At 46.6% G+C, this 15,639-nt stretch overlaps 1 protein-coding gene across 1 annotated transcript in view; it reads right to left on the bottom strand.

Annotated features, from left to right (window-relative positions):
• Positions 1-2,190: 2,190 nt before the first annotated feature.
• Positions 2,191-15,639, bottom strand: part of BCO1 (beta-carotene oxygenase 1) — a 37,477-nt gene continuing 24,028 nt past the window's right edge. The window contains 5 exon segments of the mRNA XM_088026920.1: positions 2,191-2,987; positions 4,908-4,988; positions 4,991-5,018; positions 6,208-6,302; positions 9,420-9,525. Of these exon segments, the coding sequence (XP_087883046.1) occupies positions 2,668-2,987; positions 4,908-4,988; positions 4,991-5,018; positions 6,208-6,302; positions 9,420-9,525 (630 nt within the window). The 3' untranslated portion in view covers positions 2,191-2,667.

Below are 15,639 nucleotides of genomic sequence, written 5' to 3'. Positions count from 1 at the left end.
GGCTCGGAGAGGAAGATGCACAGTCTTGTGGTGCCTTCAAGAAAGGCGCATGTGTCTTAGCTCCTGTGGCCTTTTGAGCTAATTACCCTGGCCTGTGTGTGATGAAACACGATGGCGTTAAGGATCAAGATAAATCGGGTATCCTGTCATCAACCTTTGGTGTTTTTGAAACCGAGAAAAAAAGATTTGGTGTGCCAGGCTTCCTCATCAGTCTGGTATCTCACCTGTCATCATAAACAAGGTAAACAAACCACAGGCATATTTTTCTTCCCCGCAGAACTGCACCCTTTCTCGTGAGTGGGTCTGGATACTGTTTGGCAATTGGAATTGAGTAGAATGGGGGTGGGGGAAGCATTTCTTAATTCTACCCTCTTCTCAAATGTCTGAAGCAGAATAATGAGTAGGCGAGTGTCACATTGTTGCTCTCTGAATGCAGACCTCAGTCACGTTTTTCTTAAGCCACTGTAGCTGGCATTTCCTCCCAGTTGATCTCATGAAGGCCAGAGGTGCTGGGATCCCCAAAGGAAGCAGAGATGGTCTTCATTCTGCCATTTCCAGGGGTCAGGTTTTGTTTAATGTGATATAGAAGCCAAGGGTGAAATGGAAATGCTGGGACGGGAGAGGGGTTTTGAGGAACTGACAGGGAAAGAGAGAGAGGAGGGATCAGGGATGGCAGGGAGAGGAACCTGAGTGGGTGCTGTCTTGGGTGCTGTCATTGGGTTCCCTGTGAATTGTCTTCTTCGTCGTCCCAAGAGATCATTAGGAAAATATCCATTTCTTGTTGGTACACTATCAACCAACAACCTGTTTGTTGAAGGAATTCACTCATGCATTCACTCAACAAATATTTATTGAGAGGCTGTCATGCACCAAGCAGTGTTCTAGGTGCTGAGGATACAGTAGTGAACAAAAACATACCCAACACAGAACAACATGGATGAATCTTCAAGCAATTCTGCTAGGAAACGTCAATCCTCAAAGGTTAATACTGGTGATTCCATTTATATAACAGTTTTGAAAGGACAGAATTTTAGAAATGGTGCTTGCCAGGGGCTAGGGATGGGGTGGGAGGGTCATGGTGGGAGAAAGTTGGTATAGTGGTAAAAAAAAATCACCACATGAATCCTTGTGTTGATGTGCCATCCAACATCTTGACTGTGGTGGTGGATATAGGAATTTACACATATGATAAAATTGCATAGAGCTAAACACACATAGTAATGTGTACAAGTAAAACTGGGAGATCTGAAAAAGATCTGTGGATTGAATCAATGTCAGGATCCTCCTGGTTGCAATACTGTACTATAATGCTACTATTGGGAAAACCAGGTAAAGTCCATGCAGGATCTCTTTTGTATTATTTCTTAGAACTGTACATGAATCTACAATTATTCCAATAAAAATGTCCAAAAAAACACCCCCCAAACAAAACCCAACCCCCAGACCTGATGGAGCCTCCATTTGAGTGGGAGCTAAGTGTGGCTTCATGGTGGCCAGAGGGCAAAAGTCAAGACCATCCTTGAGAGGTCTGCCCTCTGGGGTACTCCATGCAGTGTCACCAGAGATTCCTTCCTGTCTTCGAGACATGTCATTGAATCCCTACCAATAACCGAATGAAATCCAGATTTAGGGCAGGAGGCAGGTGCGGGATGACGGTGGACTCCCAGCTCCCCCGACCCTATGACATGGGCATGTTGGAATTATTCAGCCTGCCTTTGGGTTGCTAAATCAGGCACCCACTAGACTACAAAGGTGAGACTCAACTATCCATGGGGGTTCCCAGTGCTCATGTGGGACCCTTCTTGGCTTGTTCCCAGCTTCCACCATTGCCACCACCAACCTCCTTTCATCTCTGTGCAAACACCTATCCCATCCTGGCGGCACATTCATTTTGGGGAATCTACTTTCCTTGGGAAACCACAGATACTGGCATGGCTCACTCCCCCAGTTCTCAGCAAGAACTCCTCATACCAGCCCAGGCCTGGGCCTCAATCCTTGATTCTAGCCCCCTGACCATGGCTAGTTGGGTCAGCGTCCAGCCCCCCACCCCCTCCTGCAAAGGGGGATGCCCACACCAATCTGCTGTCCCACTGGGTGTACAATGGGGCATCTAACAGGCTACAAACTGGCCAGCCCCTCTATTTTATTGCTATAGAAGAACTTGAGGAAAGAAGCCATGCAAAAATTAAATAACGTTGGAACAGACTTTGAAGTTTTTATTATTTTAAATTATGCCATGCCTTGCATGGAATGACCACAAAGCAACATGCCTTCCTGATCACACAATTTACTAACAGGGCATGGTGGAGAAAGTTAGAACTCCTAGATGCACAAGCTAGTTTACTGGAAAGAGGGAGAGAAGGGGTGTCAGGAAGGAGCAGCGATAAATATTTACTTGTCTCTTCTCTGAGATGTCAGTAGTTGCCCATTCTAAGAAGGATGATTATGTGACTTAATACAATTTCTGGTCACCATCGTTATAATAAAGGAAAAGGGCTTTCTTAGAAGTGCTTGAGCTAATCAATAAACATTTGGTCCACTTTCAAATAAGGTTTTTATAGCCAAAATAAGTTGAAAGAAAAGATACTGACAAGCACTATTTCCATACCTTTGTCTCAAAGCAGTCACACAAAGAATAAGTGCAAAGCGAAATGAAGGACCTCCCCTTCAATCAGAGAGGGAGCAAGCCTGGAGTCCTGTGGGAGCCTGCCAGTGGCGCCATTCTGCCCAGGGCCCAGGGCCCAGGCCCCAACCCAGTCGTCTCTGAGGGGCCACGAGGCAGTCTGGAGCCCCGTCCCGCTCTTCCTGGGAAGGGGCCTGCTTCCTCTTGTCCCAGTCTGTGTCCAGGATGAATAACCCATGGAGATCCAGGTGCATCTCTACATCAATGGATGCACGAGCCAATTCTGTAAAACTTTTGGCATCCAGAATAAGCAGAAAAGGCAGCCTTTGGGGATCGGTAGAGACGATGGCTGATAGGATAATCCCTTTGGGGAAACAAAAAGAGGCACTTTGTGAAAGTGTGGACTTGAACTTCCTGCAGCTGGAGGGATAGGTTTCTCAGCTATATCTCCCTGTCCTCTTTGAAGTAAGTATGGAATCAAAACAAAAGGAACACAACTTTGAGATTCTGTGGGAGCAGAAGGGAAAGGTCAGGGAAGTAGGAATCAGAAGACCTGGTTCCAGCCCTGCCGGGGCTAGTCCTTTTACCTCTCCGAACCTTAGTCTGTTCATCTGCAGAGTAAGGAGAATCCTCCCTGCCCTCCCAGGGTTGCTCAGAGAATCTCTTGCATGGTGAGTAATGAAAGCATTTTGTAAAGTATTGCATGCATTGGAGAAAGGCTATTTGCCTACTATTTAGAAAGTCTGATTACAGAGAATCAGTTTTGATGCTGCATTTAGGCTAATCTATGGCACTTAGCTAAACTCAGACTAGCTGCATTCAACAACATTCGAATGAGCCCAACCCACTTTATGCACAGGCAGCACGTTGGTAGCCTCAGCCTTTCCCTCTGTAAAATGGACATACTCTAAGTACTCACTCTCAAGGGATATAGGATTAAATGAAATAATGCCCCTAAACTTCCAGCAACTACTTGTGATTCCTCCCAAGGTCTCCTGGGTCTCAGGGTGGTTGAGTGTAGTTGGAGTCAGATTGGCTTAGATTAAAATCCTAACTCTGTAGGCACTGGGTGTGTGGCCTTAGGTAAGTTGCATCATTCTCTCCTTTGGTGAAATGAAGACATTGCTACTCCCTGCCCACAAGAGAAAGTAGGGGAAGCCCTGGGCCTGCCCAGTAGGAGGCCAACTTCAGCAGGAGGTGCCACCAACAATCCCCCACCTCAGAGGTGACGGTAATGTGGGGTCCTGGTGTGCCATGCCATGCAGGATCAGTAGGAAGTCACGGCCCAGGCAGAAAACCACTCCTTCTCACCTAAGGGAAACAGTTGGCAGCTCAGGGGAGCAGCCCCACCCATGGTTCTGGTCGCCCTACTTAGCATCCCCAGGAGTACGGGCAGGGATTTCTGGGGCAAAGGCAGAGTCAAGGAGGGAAAGGACCATTTGGTCATATGGAAATCTAGAAAAGAGAGGTGGGCCACAAATACACACTTACAGGTGCTCCGTACAGAAGATACATGCTTAAAGAGGGTTAAGAATTCTGTCGCAGCCATTGCAATGAATTTTAAAGTGGAAAAGAAGTGGGCTTTTGTGTAGTAAACAATTTAATGTCCCCCAAAAGGAGATCTGATCTTTGCTCCTGGGAGGTGACTCTAAGCCCTTGTAATGTCCTGCCTCATAAGAGTGTCTTTATTTATCTGGGGCCAGCCTGATGATCTATCCTAGCAAAGTGAATTAGATGTCAGCTTGACCTCCAGAGGGGCTGAAGGCTAAAGGTCAACCACATAGCCAACCAACCATGTCTACATGACCAAGCCCCTAAAAAGCTCTGACACGAAGGCTTGGGTGAGCTTCCCTGGTTGGTGACATTCCATGGGTATTGGAGGAGTTGGGGTGGGCTGTGACCTCCTGGGACAACCAGATACTCCGGGAATGGAATTCTCCTGGATTCTGTCCCATGAGTGTGTTTTCTTTCAATCTGCAACCTTTTACTATGATAAAGCATAACCATGAATAGAACAGATTTCAGTGTATTCTGTGAGTCCTGTCGAAACAGAGGGTGGTCTTGGGGACCCCTCAACTTGCAGTTTGTGTCAGAAGTGAGGGTGTTTTGAGGGACTCCTTAACCTCACCGCTTTGGACTCAGACAGACCTGGGTTTCCAAGCCTGGTTCTACCAGCTCTGTCTTGTGGGGGTTGTAGAGGGAGGGTCGCTGCCCCCAAACAATGCCTCTGAGGGGTGATCACAAACAGAGTGCGGCAAGCGGGCTCCCCTTCCTGGAGTCTTACCATCGTCCTCGTCCTTGGCACCTGGCGTGGGTACCAACGGGGGTTCTGCTGGCCGGCAGTGCTCCTGTCCCCATTTAAGGATGACTTTGTGAGAACATCGTATTTCAGTATCTGTACATCCAAAGAGGAAAGACACGTGAGTGACTTGTTGGAGAGCATGCTCATTCCCTGGGAACCGAGGACATCAATGCCCACAGACAGAGGGGTTCAAGCCCCTCCAGCGTAGACTCCAAATGACATCTACCTAGGGTCAGTATAACAGCAGAAATGAAAGCAGCTAGCTTCCTCCTCCATCTTTAAGCAAAGGTCCTCCTGCCATCCAATAACTGACACTACATACTGAATTTTTAGAAATAAAAATCCTGACTGAGCCATCCAGGCACCCTAGGATGATTCCGACTTTTAAGGATGACTTCTTGACTTTAAATATCATAAGAAACACTCATTAAAAAGTGTTTTTATGTATTCTTTTATAAAATGTTTTGAATCTTATGGAATAAAAATGGTTGTTCAAAAGAAAATCTTGAATTTATCTGGCATTTGGCGCTACATTGCAATTTTTGTATGTGTTCAATGAATGTATTCAATGCAAACATTTAAAGTGTAATACGATCCTTTTGTTCTTTTAAAAGGGCAAGTCCCTGGATTTCTCTTAATCCCTAATAGACCTGTTTCCCCTTAGGGTGTGGGATTAGTGGGGAGTATGCGTGTGTGTGTGTGTGTGTGTGTGACCCTTCATTTTTTGCTTTGTACATTTCTGCACTGCTTCCATTTTTTTAGAAAAGATATTCTATTTATTATTAAAAATGCAGATATTAAAGACAAGTTCTATCTGTACACTTAGCATAGTCCCCGGGATACAGTAAGTGTTCAACAAATAGTAACAAATAACAATAACTAAATGCTCCAAGTTTCGGCCCTCCGCTTGAAAGGGTGAGTTCCTTGAGGGCAGGGACTGGGATCGTCCTATCACTTCCTTATCCTCACTGCCACCATGCTGTAGCACACGGTTGGTGCTCCATAAACATGTACTGGATAAAGAAATCAGTGGATGACGTACAGCTGTGACCTCTTTGCTGTGCTTCAGTCCATCAGATAGGGCTGCCTCTCTTGGAAGGCCCATCATTGCTTCCATGGTATTCTGTCCCAAACAGACTTCACTCTCTGATCTGCCCTCTGCCCCCAAAGGGACCTCCCTTTTCTGATCAAGGTCACCCAGCCCAAGAACCTAGAGTTGAGCTTTGCAGGCAGACACAATCATTGTAGGGAGTGCCAGCCCAAGTCACACAGGGATCAGTACCTTGGTTGGGATGGGGCTCCACTGAACTTCAGCACCAAAGACATAGCGGTATGGCTTTCCGTTGTGAGCATAATTGATCCGAGGCAGTTCTAAGCCTGAAGAGAATGACACGGCCAATGAAGCCCCCATCACTGAGGGCTGGGAGCATCCACCCTTCATGCCAGGCTGGGCATCCTGTCCACAAAAACAGCTCCCAGTCCAGGATCCCTGAACTTGCTTCAGGCCCTGGATTAGATCAAGGTCGATAACAGGGCAGGGGGAGGGAAACTCTGATAATTACCTTGGCTCTATTAGAAGGTTCAGGAGCAAGGAAAGAGAGACCTAGTTTTTTTTAAGTGTATAAGCATCTTTAATTATCCAAGATAGAAATCAAAAAGAATTGCATGATTAAAATCAGAGGCTACTGCAATTTTTTTAGAGCTCTTTAAAAAAATAAAGTACTCATGTGTGCATGCACATGTGTGGGGGTGTGGAAAAAACTTCTGAAGCTATGGAAAGGGATGTCCATGGGGAATAGTTAAATAAATCTGGCGAATTCACCTAATAACCCAAGTAAAACTAATGTTTACAAAGAATTTTAATAACATGGGAAAGTGTCCATATCATAAGACAAAGTGTAAAAGGCTGGTTATAGTATTATCTCCACTATGTTACAAAGGTAGAGAAAAGGTTTGGAAGCATTGCAGGGGTAATAACTTCCTTATAGTTTATATTTTATATTGTACACTGTAGGTTTCTCATTACATGAAATTTTTGTTATGCCTTTTACTTTTGTAATAAAAATAACTAAATATTTTGTCCATGTACATGCATACATATATGCCTGTTGTGTCAAATTAAATTTCTAAGTCTGAGGGCTGAAATGAAAATCCCCCCTCTTATGGAATATTCCAAGCAGTCAGAGCCAACTGCTGGTGAAAATATAATGTCCAAGAAAAGAGGAAGCAGGCATGGAAAATCTGCCACACAGAGCCCTCCTGAAAAAGACCCAGGGCATGAGTGGTTATCAGGCTTGGGGGGAGTGCAGGGGAATGGCCTGTTGAGGTGGGAAGATGTCCAGGCACACAGACAAGTAATCATGAAATTTTCAAGAGACAGGTCACAGTGACTGTGAGCTGGAAGGACCACCCACATACAGAAATCAGGAAAAGATGCCCACAGTTGCCCCCAGAGTAGGTCTGAGACTTCGCATGGTGCTCCTGGACCTGAAACCTGGTCTGGGGACCAACTCCCCCCCCCCCCACCTCCACCCTGTCAATGATTAGCCTCAGGAACTTGGTTAAGTAAAATAGGATTTATCCCTGTAAATTCTGTGAGGCTATTGAAACCATGCTCTTGAAGAATCTTCAGGATGTGCAGAAATTCTCAGGTTATATTCATTCAGTGGAAGAAGCCATTTCAGAATATTCTAGATGGTACGGTATGCGTTGTGTAAAACTATAAATGCAGAGGTTAAGGGTTTTTGAGTTTGAGAGACCTGGGTTCAAATCTTGGCTCTGCTGCCTATCTTTGGCCAAGTTATGGAATTATCTTCAGTTTTGCTGTCCTCAGTTCTAAAACAAGAAAGACATGTGCCAACACCTGCCTCCCAGAGTTGTTCTGATAACTTCTACCTTGTGCTGGACTCTCACTATGGGCCAGGCCCTTGGTGAAGCACTCTATATGTGTGAATTCACCTAATGTCAAGGATAATGGGATGAGACTGTTGGGGTGAGGTCTGGGAAGCTCTAGAAGAGGGCCTGGCATATGCCAAGCACCCTGTACATGACAGAAAGACAATGGGTATTTCCAAAGGGTTGCCATGGGTGAAGGGATTATGAGGGATCTATCTATTTACATACTTTTCAGGATTGCCCAAGATTGCCACAGTAAGCGAGAAATCTCTTCCCCGATACAAAAAAGACCACAACGTTTTAACCCTCCATCTGCCCAATGTGGCAAGTGAGTGGAGATGCAAGTCAATGCCTTAAGAACTGGGAACAAGGGGCGCCTGGGTGCTCAGTCAGTTACGTGTCTGCCTTCAGCTCTGGTCGTAATCCCAGAGTCCTGGGATCAAGCCCCATGTGGGGCTCTCTGCTTGGCGGGGAGCCTGCTTCTCCTTCTCCCTCTGCCTGCCATTCTACCTGCTGGTGTGTGTTCTCGCTCTCTCTGCCAAATAAATAAATAAAATCTTAAAAAAAAAAAAAGGTCTATTACCAAGATCTATATATTCACTTCCAAAGACTCCCAGCGCCGGGGGTGCCACCCAGAACCTGTTTCAGGATCCTAGGATGCTATTTTACAGCAGTGGTTCTTATGGGCAAATCTGGGGTTGTCCTAACAAAGTCCCCAAGACAGTGTCCTTCCAGATGTGTGCACCTGGCGGGAGCCAACGTGAGAGCAAAGCAGAGCCATGCCTGGCCACCCTCTAGCTGAGTGTCCTGGACAAGACCATTCATTCCACACCTGTGTTGAGGATGGACCCCTCTAAGCCACACTTCTGTCACATGCTGGGGATACACTGAGCACAGAAACATAGTCCCCACCTCACAGGCTTATATTCTAGGGCAGTGGTTCTCCATCAGCATGATGGTGCCCCCACCGGACATTGGCACTGTCTGGACATGTTTTTGGTTATTCCAATTCAGGGTGCTGGTGCTACAGGCATCTGGTGGGTCAAGGCCAGAGGTGTTGCTCAATATCCTACAGCCCCCCGCACAAAGCGCGACCCGGGCCCCCGCACAAAGTGCGACCCGGCCCCAAATATCAGGGGTGTCCAGATTCAGAAGCCCGGCTCTCATGGGCGTGACTCTTACTGGAGGGGTTTACACTCTGTGGAGCACAGCCTTTCTGAGCCATCTCCTCCTCTGTCAGATGGGGCTGATGGCCCCTGTTCTGCAGGGTATTCTGAAGGTGTAGAAGGGGCAATGCAAACACACTGTCCCTGTTCAGTAAGTCAGCGTTCAATAAATCGGCGCATTTATAGAGGCCAGCTGTGAAAGTCATCTGGTCTAACAACCACCCCCGCCCCAGTACCTTCCTGGGAGCTGTTTGAAGATATATGAAAGAGAACTGTCCCCAAATGTTTTCCACTGGGGCACCCCAAGAGTCTTCCTGTTTGTCCCTTGTCGGTGCATAGCTTCTCTGCATCAGAAGGAGGTACAGAGAAGTCTCATGGGAATTCACGAAAGGCTGCCCCTTCCCTAAGCATCTGCAAAGAGGATGCATTTTACCTTCATAAAGCAACTCCGGCTGGCAGTAGACCTGGTCATCTTTTTCCTTCAGGGCTCTTGCTGTTGTAGATGCCAGTTTGATTAAATTTGAGCCCACTTCTGCATCCTGAATCAGTTTTCAAAAAAAAAAAAAATTGAAAACTGGTTATCCAGAGCAAACACTTGCTTTACTGTGTACATTAAAAAAAAAAAAAAAAAAGTGCTTTAGTGGATGTCATCTTGTTCTGGCCTTATGTGAACCATAGGAAGCAGCTATCATATTGTTGGTATTTTTATTCTTATTCTCTGAGACCTCGTAGCTGGTAGGTAGTAGGACGGGGGTCCCAAAACTCCTGGCTCTTTTTTCCTACTGTGGGCTACCTTATCTTTCACAGGTGAAATTAATGTGTTGGTAGGTTCTCACTTTTTCGATACTGGCTGATTCGCCTGTGTAAAGCTGCATTGGTCATTAAAAGGATGTTTATAAAGAGTTCATAATAACATGGGAAATGCTCATGATAGAATACCGAGAAAAGCAGTAGAGTAAATTGCATACGCAGTCTGAGCTCAATAAGCTTAAAAAGAACTTACACTGAAAAGAGCCTGGGGGAAATATACCAATTATTAACAAGACAGCAGGCGGTGGGATTATGGGGACTTTCTTTTTCTACGCTTATCTGTATTTTCAGGATTTTCTCCTATGAAAATGTACCACTGCTGAAATGAAAACAAACAGGCAATAAGAATTGCTTGGGAGTGAAGGATCTATGGAGGGCATTCCTTGGTCTCAATTTATAATCAGACTTTATTCAGTGCCTTACCATCATCATGGTAACCCAGGAGAGGGATTTAAAACAATTGATTAAATATTTATTGAGCCTCTACTACTATCTCTGGAGTTCTATGTCCTTATCTGTATAATAAGGTACAGTAGATGCAACATGCAAAGAGTATACGCATCTCCAAGTTACTGTGCAGATTAAATAATCCATGCAAATGGTTTACAAGAGGGTCTGGTTAATAGTCTGCTAAATAAATGTTAGTTGCAGTTGATAATGTTGTTGTTGTTTTAAAGATTATTTACTTATTTATTTGAGAGAGAGCAAGCTCAAGCAGGGGAAGCAGCAGAGGGAGAAGGAGAAGCAGGCTCCCCACTGAGCAGGGAGCCCAACGTGGGGCTTGATCCAAGGACCCGGGGATCATGACCTGAGCCGAAGGCAGACATTTAACTGACTGAGCCACCCAGGCACCCTGGTTTATTTGTTTGTTTCTTTTTTTAAGATTTATTTATTTATTTTAGGGAGAGAGAGATCATGCACACGTGAGTGGGAGGGGCAGAGGGAGATGGAGAGAGAATCTCAAGCAGACTCTGCTCTGTGCAAGGAGCCCAATGAAGGGCTCAATCTCATGACCCTGAGATCAGGACCTGAGCCAAAACCAAAAGTCAGATGCTTAACCAAATGAGCCACCCAGCCTCCCCTACATTGTATATTATTATTATTATTATTATTACCACCACAGGGAGTGAGTGCAGTTTAGGCAATGAAGGAGGAGAAATAAGACCAAGCCCCTGCCTTCGTGGAGTTTACAGGTTGAGAATTATTGTTATGGCTGACTTCTCATTTAAACTTTTCTCTACTTTCCAAATTTTCCAAAACGGGATTTTATAATTAACAGAAACTTATTTGAATGATAGCAGCTTTTTGCTGGGAAGGGGGGTAAATTTGCTGCATCCTAGCAGTTGAACTGCAGGGGCCCTCTGAGATTTTAGTTCAATCCCTAGTTGACAGAAGAGGAAAACGAAGCCCAGAGAAGGAAAGTGAGTTGCCCAAGGCCACACAGAGGAAAGGAGAGTCTGGGCCCTTGGCAACGCAATTCTGCTCAGAAGCAAGGGCACTGTAGGCAGAGGGCAAAGCAGGTACAAAGGCCCTGAGGCTGGCCTATTCCCATCCTGTATGTCTCTGCTCAAATATCCCCTTCCTTAACATTTCCATCTGCAGTGTCGCCCAAGGCATTTGTCCTGAGCTGTAATTATCTCCTGTATGGAGCTGCTTCCTTCTTTTATGTTGTCTTCCCCTTGAAGACGGGACCAGATTTTGTTCAGTGCGTGGCACATAGCGCCCAGGAAGCAACTGCTCAATGAATGAGTGAATGCATGACTCAATAAACTTTCCTTCCACTGTCAAGGTGCAAAACATGTGCTGTACAGGGTAGTTGCAGGAATTAAATGAGATGAAATGCGTGGAAAAGTTGCCCGGCACTCAGTACATCCACCTGTACCACACCACAAAGCAGCGGAGACTCTACCTGGTGCCTTGCTAAGTCACCTGACAGCAACAGGCCTGCTGTGCATGCCCTGGGCCTGCATCGCAGGGAGTCCGTCTGCAGAGACGTCTTCTAATTCAAGCCTGAAACTGGTCAGACTGGTTGAGGGATAAACTGAATTTTTCCACACAGCAGTAATGAACATGACTTGGCTGCTTTTGGTGGCCAGTGTGCTCAGCTTTGAGAAGAAAGGGCTTTCCAGCCCAACATCACCAAAATCCTACAGGTTTGCTTTAAAACCCCTTAGCTGGAGGGAACTCCTGGGAGAAGTGGCCATCTCGGTAATTCCCCGAAACCCTGGCTTTGGGGTTCAGAAGCCCGCTGTGTGAAATCAGACTCTAAGGGTTTCTATGTGAGCTTGAGCAGCCTCTCCCCACCCTCAGCCCTCATGCCTCCCCGACCCCATTTCCTGGTTTGTAAAATATGGGGGCAATTCATAACTTTTTGACGGGTGGTGACCATAAGGGGGGTTGCTTTGACTGCTGTCTGAAGACTACGGTTACAATTAAACAATGGTTATAAAAACACCTGGTCCAGGACCAGGCACATCATAGTTAGTAACTCAGAGCCAGACAGACATGCATTCAAATCCCAACTCAAACCCCACAGGTGTTCCTGCAATGTTGGGCAAGTTACTTTTTCTCTCATCTGTAGTCACGGGGATAATAAACAACATAGAGGGGTGTCCTACTGATTAGGTGAGAAGCATGCAAAACATTTAACAGTTCCTAAAATTTGCAGGACCCAGGACAAGAGTGGAGACCCACCACCCTAAGTCCAAATACACTGAGCAAATTGTTAAGTGAGATACCATTCTCTCCCCCTACCTTGATACAGAGACCTTCATAATGTGGAACTGCACTGTCCAATATGGTAACCACTGACCACATGTGGTTATTTACATTTAACTTAAAATTAAGTACAATTAAACATCCAGTTCCTCAGCTGCACTGGTCACGGTTCAGTGGCCCACGTGGCTAGTGGCTACTGCATTAGACTGAGAATGCTTCATCATTGCAGTGGATTCTTTTGCACAGTGCTGGTCTGTAAGGATGTGTGAATTTGGAATTCTAGGACTCCTTGGAGTTTTGAGCCAGGTTAGGGTGGCAGAATGAGGGCCAGCCTCTGGGCTCAGGTTCTTTGTTTCCTGCCCCCTTTTCTTCTCACTGCACAGATTCCCCAGCCAACATGACCAAGCCAATAGCCAACTCTGGCTACCTCGTGGGTCTGAGGCCACAACACCAGTGGTGCAGCCTGCTTTTAGGAAGAGACAAGCAGGCACCAGAAGCAGTCGTGGGGCTATCTGGGCAGAGAATTCAGGGATCCCGGGTAGATGGTTCATGGGGCAAGGGAGAGCACATCTCCAGATGGGCACAGCCTTTTGGCCCTATGAACTCCTCACTCTGTGAGGAAGGGAAACTGCCAGAGAAGGGCAGGATCAGGATCCCACGCCCCCCAGATGCTCAGGCCAGAGCAGGGGCCCCTCCTGCTGGGGTCTAAGAGGAAAAAAAGCATCTAACACAGGGCCTGGCACATAATGAGCTCTCAGCAGCTTCCTTTATTATTGGATCTTTGTTTTTGCACTTGGGGTCAAGACAAAACCCAAATCTACTGAGCCAGGAGTCAAAACCACCCGTTGTAAGTCCACAGTGCCTTCTCCCATGATGGCCCCTCACGCACGGATAGCTGTTGGAAGGGAAGGCAAGTGCTGATGAACCCACCTGGAGGCAGCGCACTGAGCCCCGCAGGACGAGGGCAGGGCTGCTGCCCGAACTGTCTGTACACGTCCATGCCCCTCCCAGCCCAGCCCTGCCTTAGACAACCCTGTGCCACCCTGCATAAACAGGCCAAGGGTGCCAAGGGGCCCCACCTTCCTTTGACCCCAGCTGGCCCAAACACAAGAGAATCTGGGGCAGCTGGGAGGTCCCAGACTTTTAAATATACTTCACTATGACCATTCTATACGGAAAGCACTTTCCACTTAGGAAATGTTCCAAATGCTAGAGAGAGACCTGAGTCCTTTTAGAGACCTCCCCCCCCCCCCCCCCCCCCGCTTCACATTTCTCACCCAATTGTCATTCGTTCATTGATTTAGAGTAGTCAGGAGCTTAATGAGAACCCTTTTGGGTGCCAGGCCCTGTGACGGGTGCAGGGGATAAACAGCTGACAAGACCAAGGGCTCTGGCCCTCCCAAAGCTTTCCCAGGGCAGGTGACTGAACAAGCTCATTTACCTGGGACAAATGTCCAGCAAGGAACTGCAGGTGCCATCAGAGCATACAAACTCCTCTAAAGGGAGTGATGATCCTGACACCCGAAGGCTGAGCAGGAATTTGCTAGACTCGCTGCAAACTAGAAGCCCCTGTGGGCTGAGACCATGCCCTGCCCTTCCCCGCCCCCAGGACCCAGCCCAGGTGCCTAACCCTCACCCCGTGAGTCCAACCTGAAGCCAAGACTGGAGCGGAGACCTGATGGGAAGAGGACAGGGTTGCAGGCAGAGGGACAGCGACAGTGCCACGGCCCCAGACTGATGGGTGACAGAGAAAGCTGGCGTCTCCCAAGGTCTGTCCTAAAAAACCTCTGGACAGGACGGAATTAGAGCTGCCAGATCTAGACATGTCTGCCATGTCCATCTGCTCAACTTTTTGATTTCAATATGCAGGCAGGGCAACTTGAAAGTGGAGCAAGAAGATGTTTAAGGGACAATAAATAGCAATTAAAAAGCGTGGCCAGAGCTACCCTTCCCAGGGCTCACACTTCTTTGTTAGTTTCAAAGCAGTAGATGGCTCACATGGCAGCTTTTCAAAATATACATGCTGAACTTCTTAGCCTAGTTCCAAGGAAGCAAATCATTTTTCAAGCATGATAAAAGGTTATAAAATCCCTTGGTGTGTGGGCAGTGGGAGGGAGCGTTTCCTTTCTCTGTTTCATCCCCGGGCCTAAGTTGATGTGAGGCATGGCCAAGCCTTGGGATTTGCCACCTGTGTGCTCTATGACACCCCCACTGCTTCCTGGAACCAGGAGATCAAGCATGGCACTGCGGTACGGCCCGTGTGATGACTTTGTGGAAGGTGGCTGTTCATTCAATAGCCCTGAACCACGTGGGGAGAAAGTTCATTCCTTCTTCTCTTCCAGTCTTTCTGACTGGGTCAAGCAGAGAGTCTCAGTGAGGTGCCACTATGTCTTTAACACCTCATACTTTTAGAACTTTCTTTTTAACAAAGAGATTAAGTCTTGGCAAGCAACAGTATCTGGCTAGAGCTTCAGACCTCTGCTTTTCTCCCCACTGTTTTATGTCCATGCTTGTCTTCTATTTGCAGGAGGCAATGCTAGCTTTCCATTGGCCAGTGATAGTTTCCTTTCAAGAGCGAGTAGATTTAACAGATCTGTACCTCTGAAACAAATAATACATTATATGTTAAAAAGAAGAAGAAGAAGAAGAAGAAGAAGAAGATAGCAGGAAAGGAAAAATGAAGGGGGGGAAATCGGAGGGGGGGATGAACCATGAGAGACTATGGACTCTGAGAAACAAACTGAGGGTTCTAGAGGGGAGGGGGGTGGGGGGATAGGTTGGCCTGGTGATGGGTATTAAGGAGGGCACGTTCTGCATGGAGCACTGGGTGTTATACGCAAACAATGAATCATGAAACACTACATCAAAAACTAATGATGTAATGTATGGTGATTAACATAACATAATAAAATTTAAAAAAATGCCTTATCATTTCAAAAAAAAAAGAGTGAGTAGATTTAAACAAAGCACGACTTTGTGAATGTTAAATCGAGGTGATAGGAGATATGGTGAAAATCGTGACAGAGATAGACCAATGATTACAGATGGGGAAATGCTGGAAAGATAGGAAAGAACCCCAACTCTGGAGCCAGACAAACCGGGGTGCCCTGCTGACTGGGAGGGAG

The sequence above is a fragment of the Eumetopias jubatus genome, unplaced genomic scaffold (assembly GCF_037043125.1).
Source record: "Eumetopias jubatus isolate StellerSeaLion01/CBP00866 unplaced genomic scaffold, mEumJub1_p1.0 scaffold_10, whole genome shotgun sequence".
Classification (NCBI taxonomy): domain Eukaryota; kingdom Metazoa; phylum Chordata; class Mammalia; order Carnivora; family Otariidae; genus Eumetopias; species Eumetopias jubatus.
Note: the sequence above shows the minus strand (reverse complement) of the source record. Positions and strands in the feature narration are given on the sequence as shown.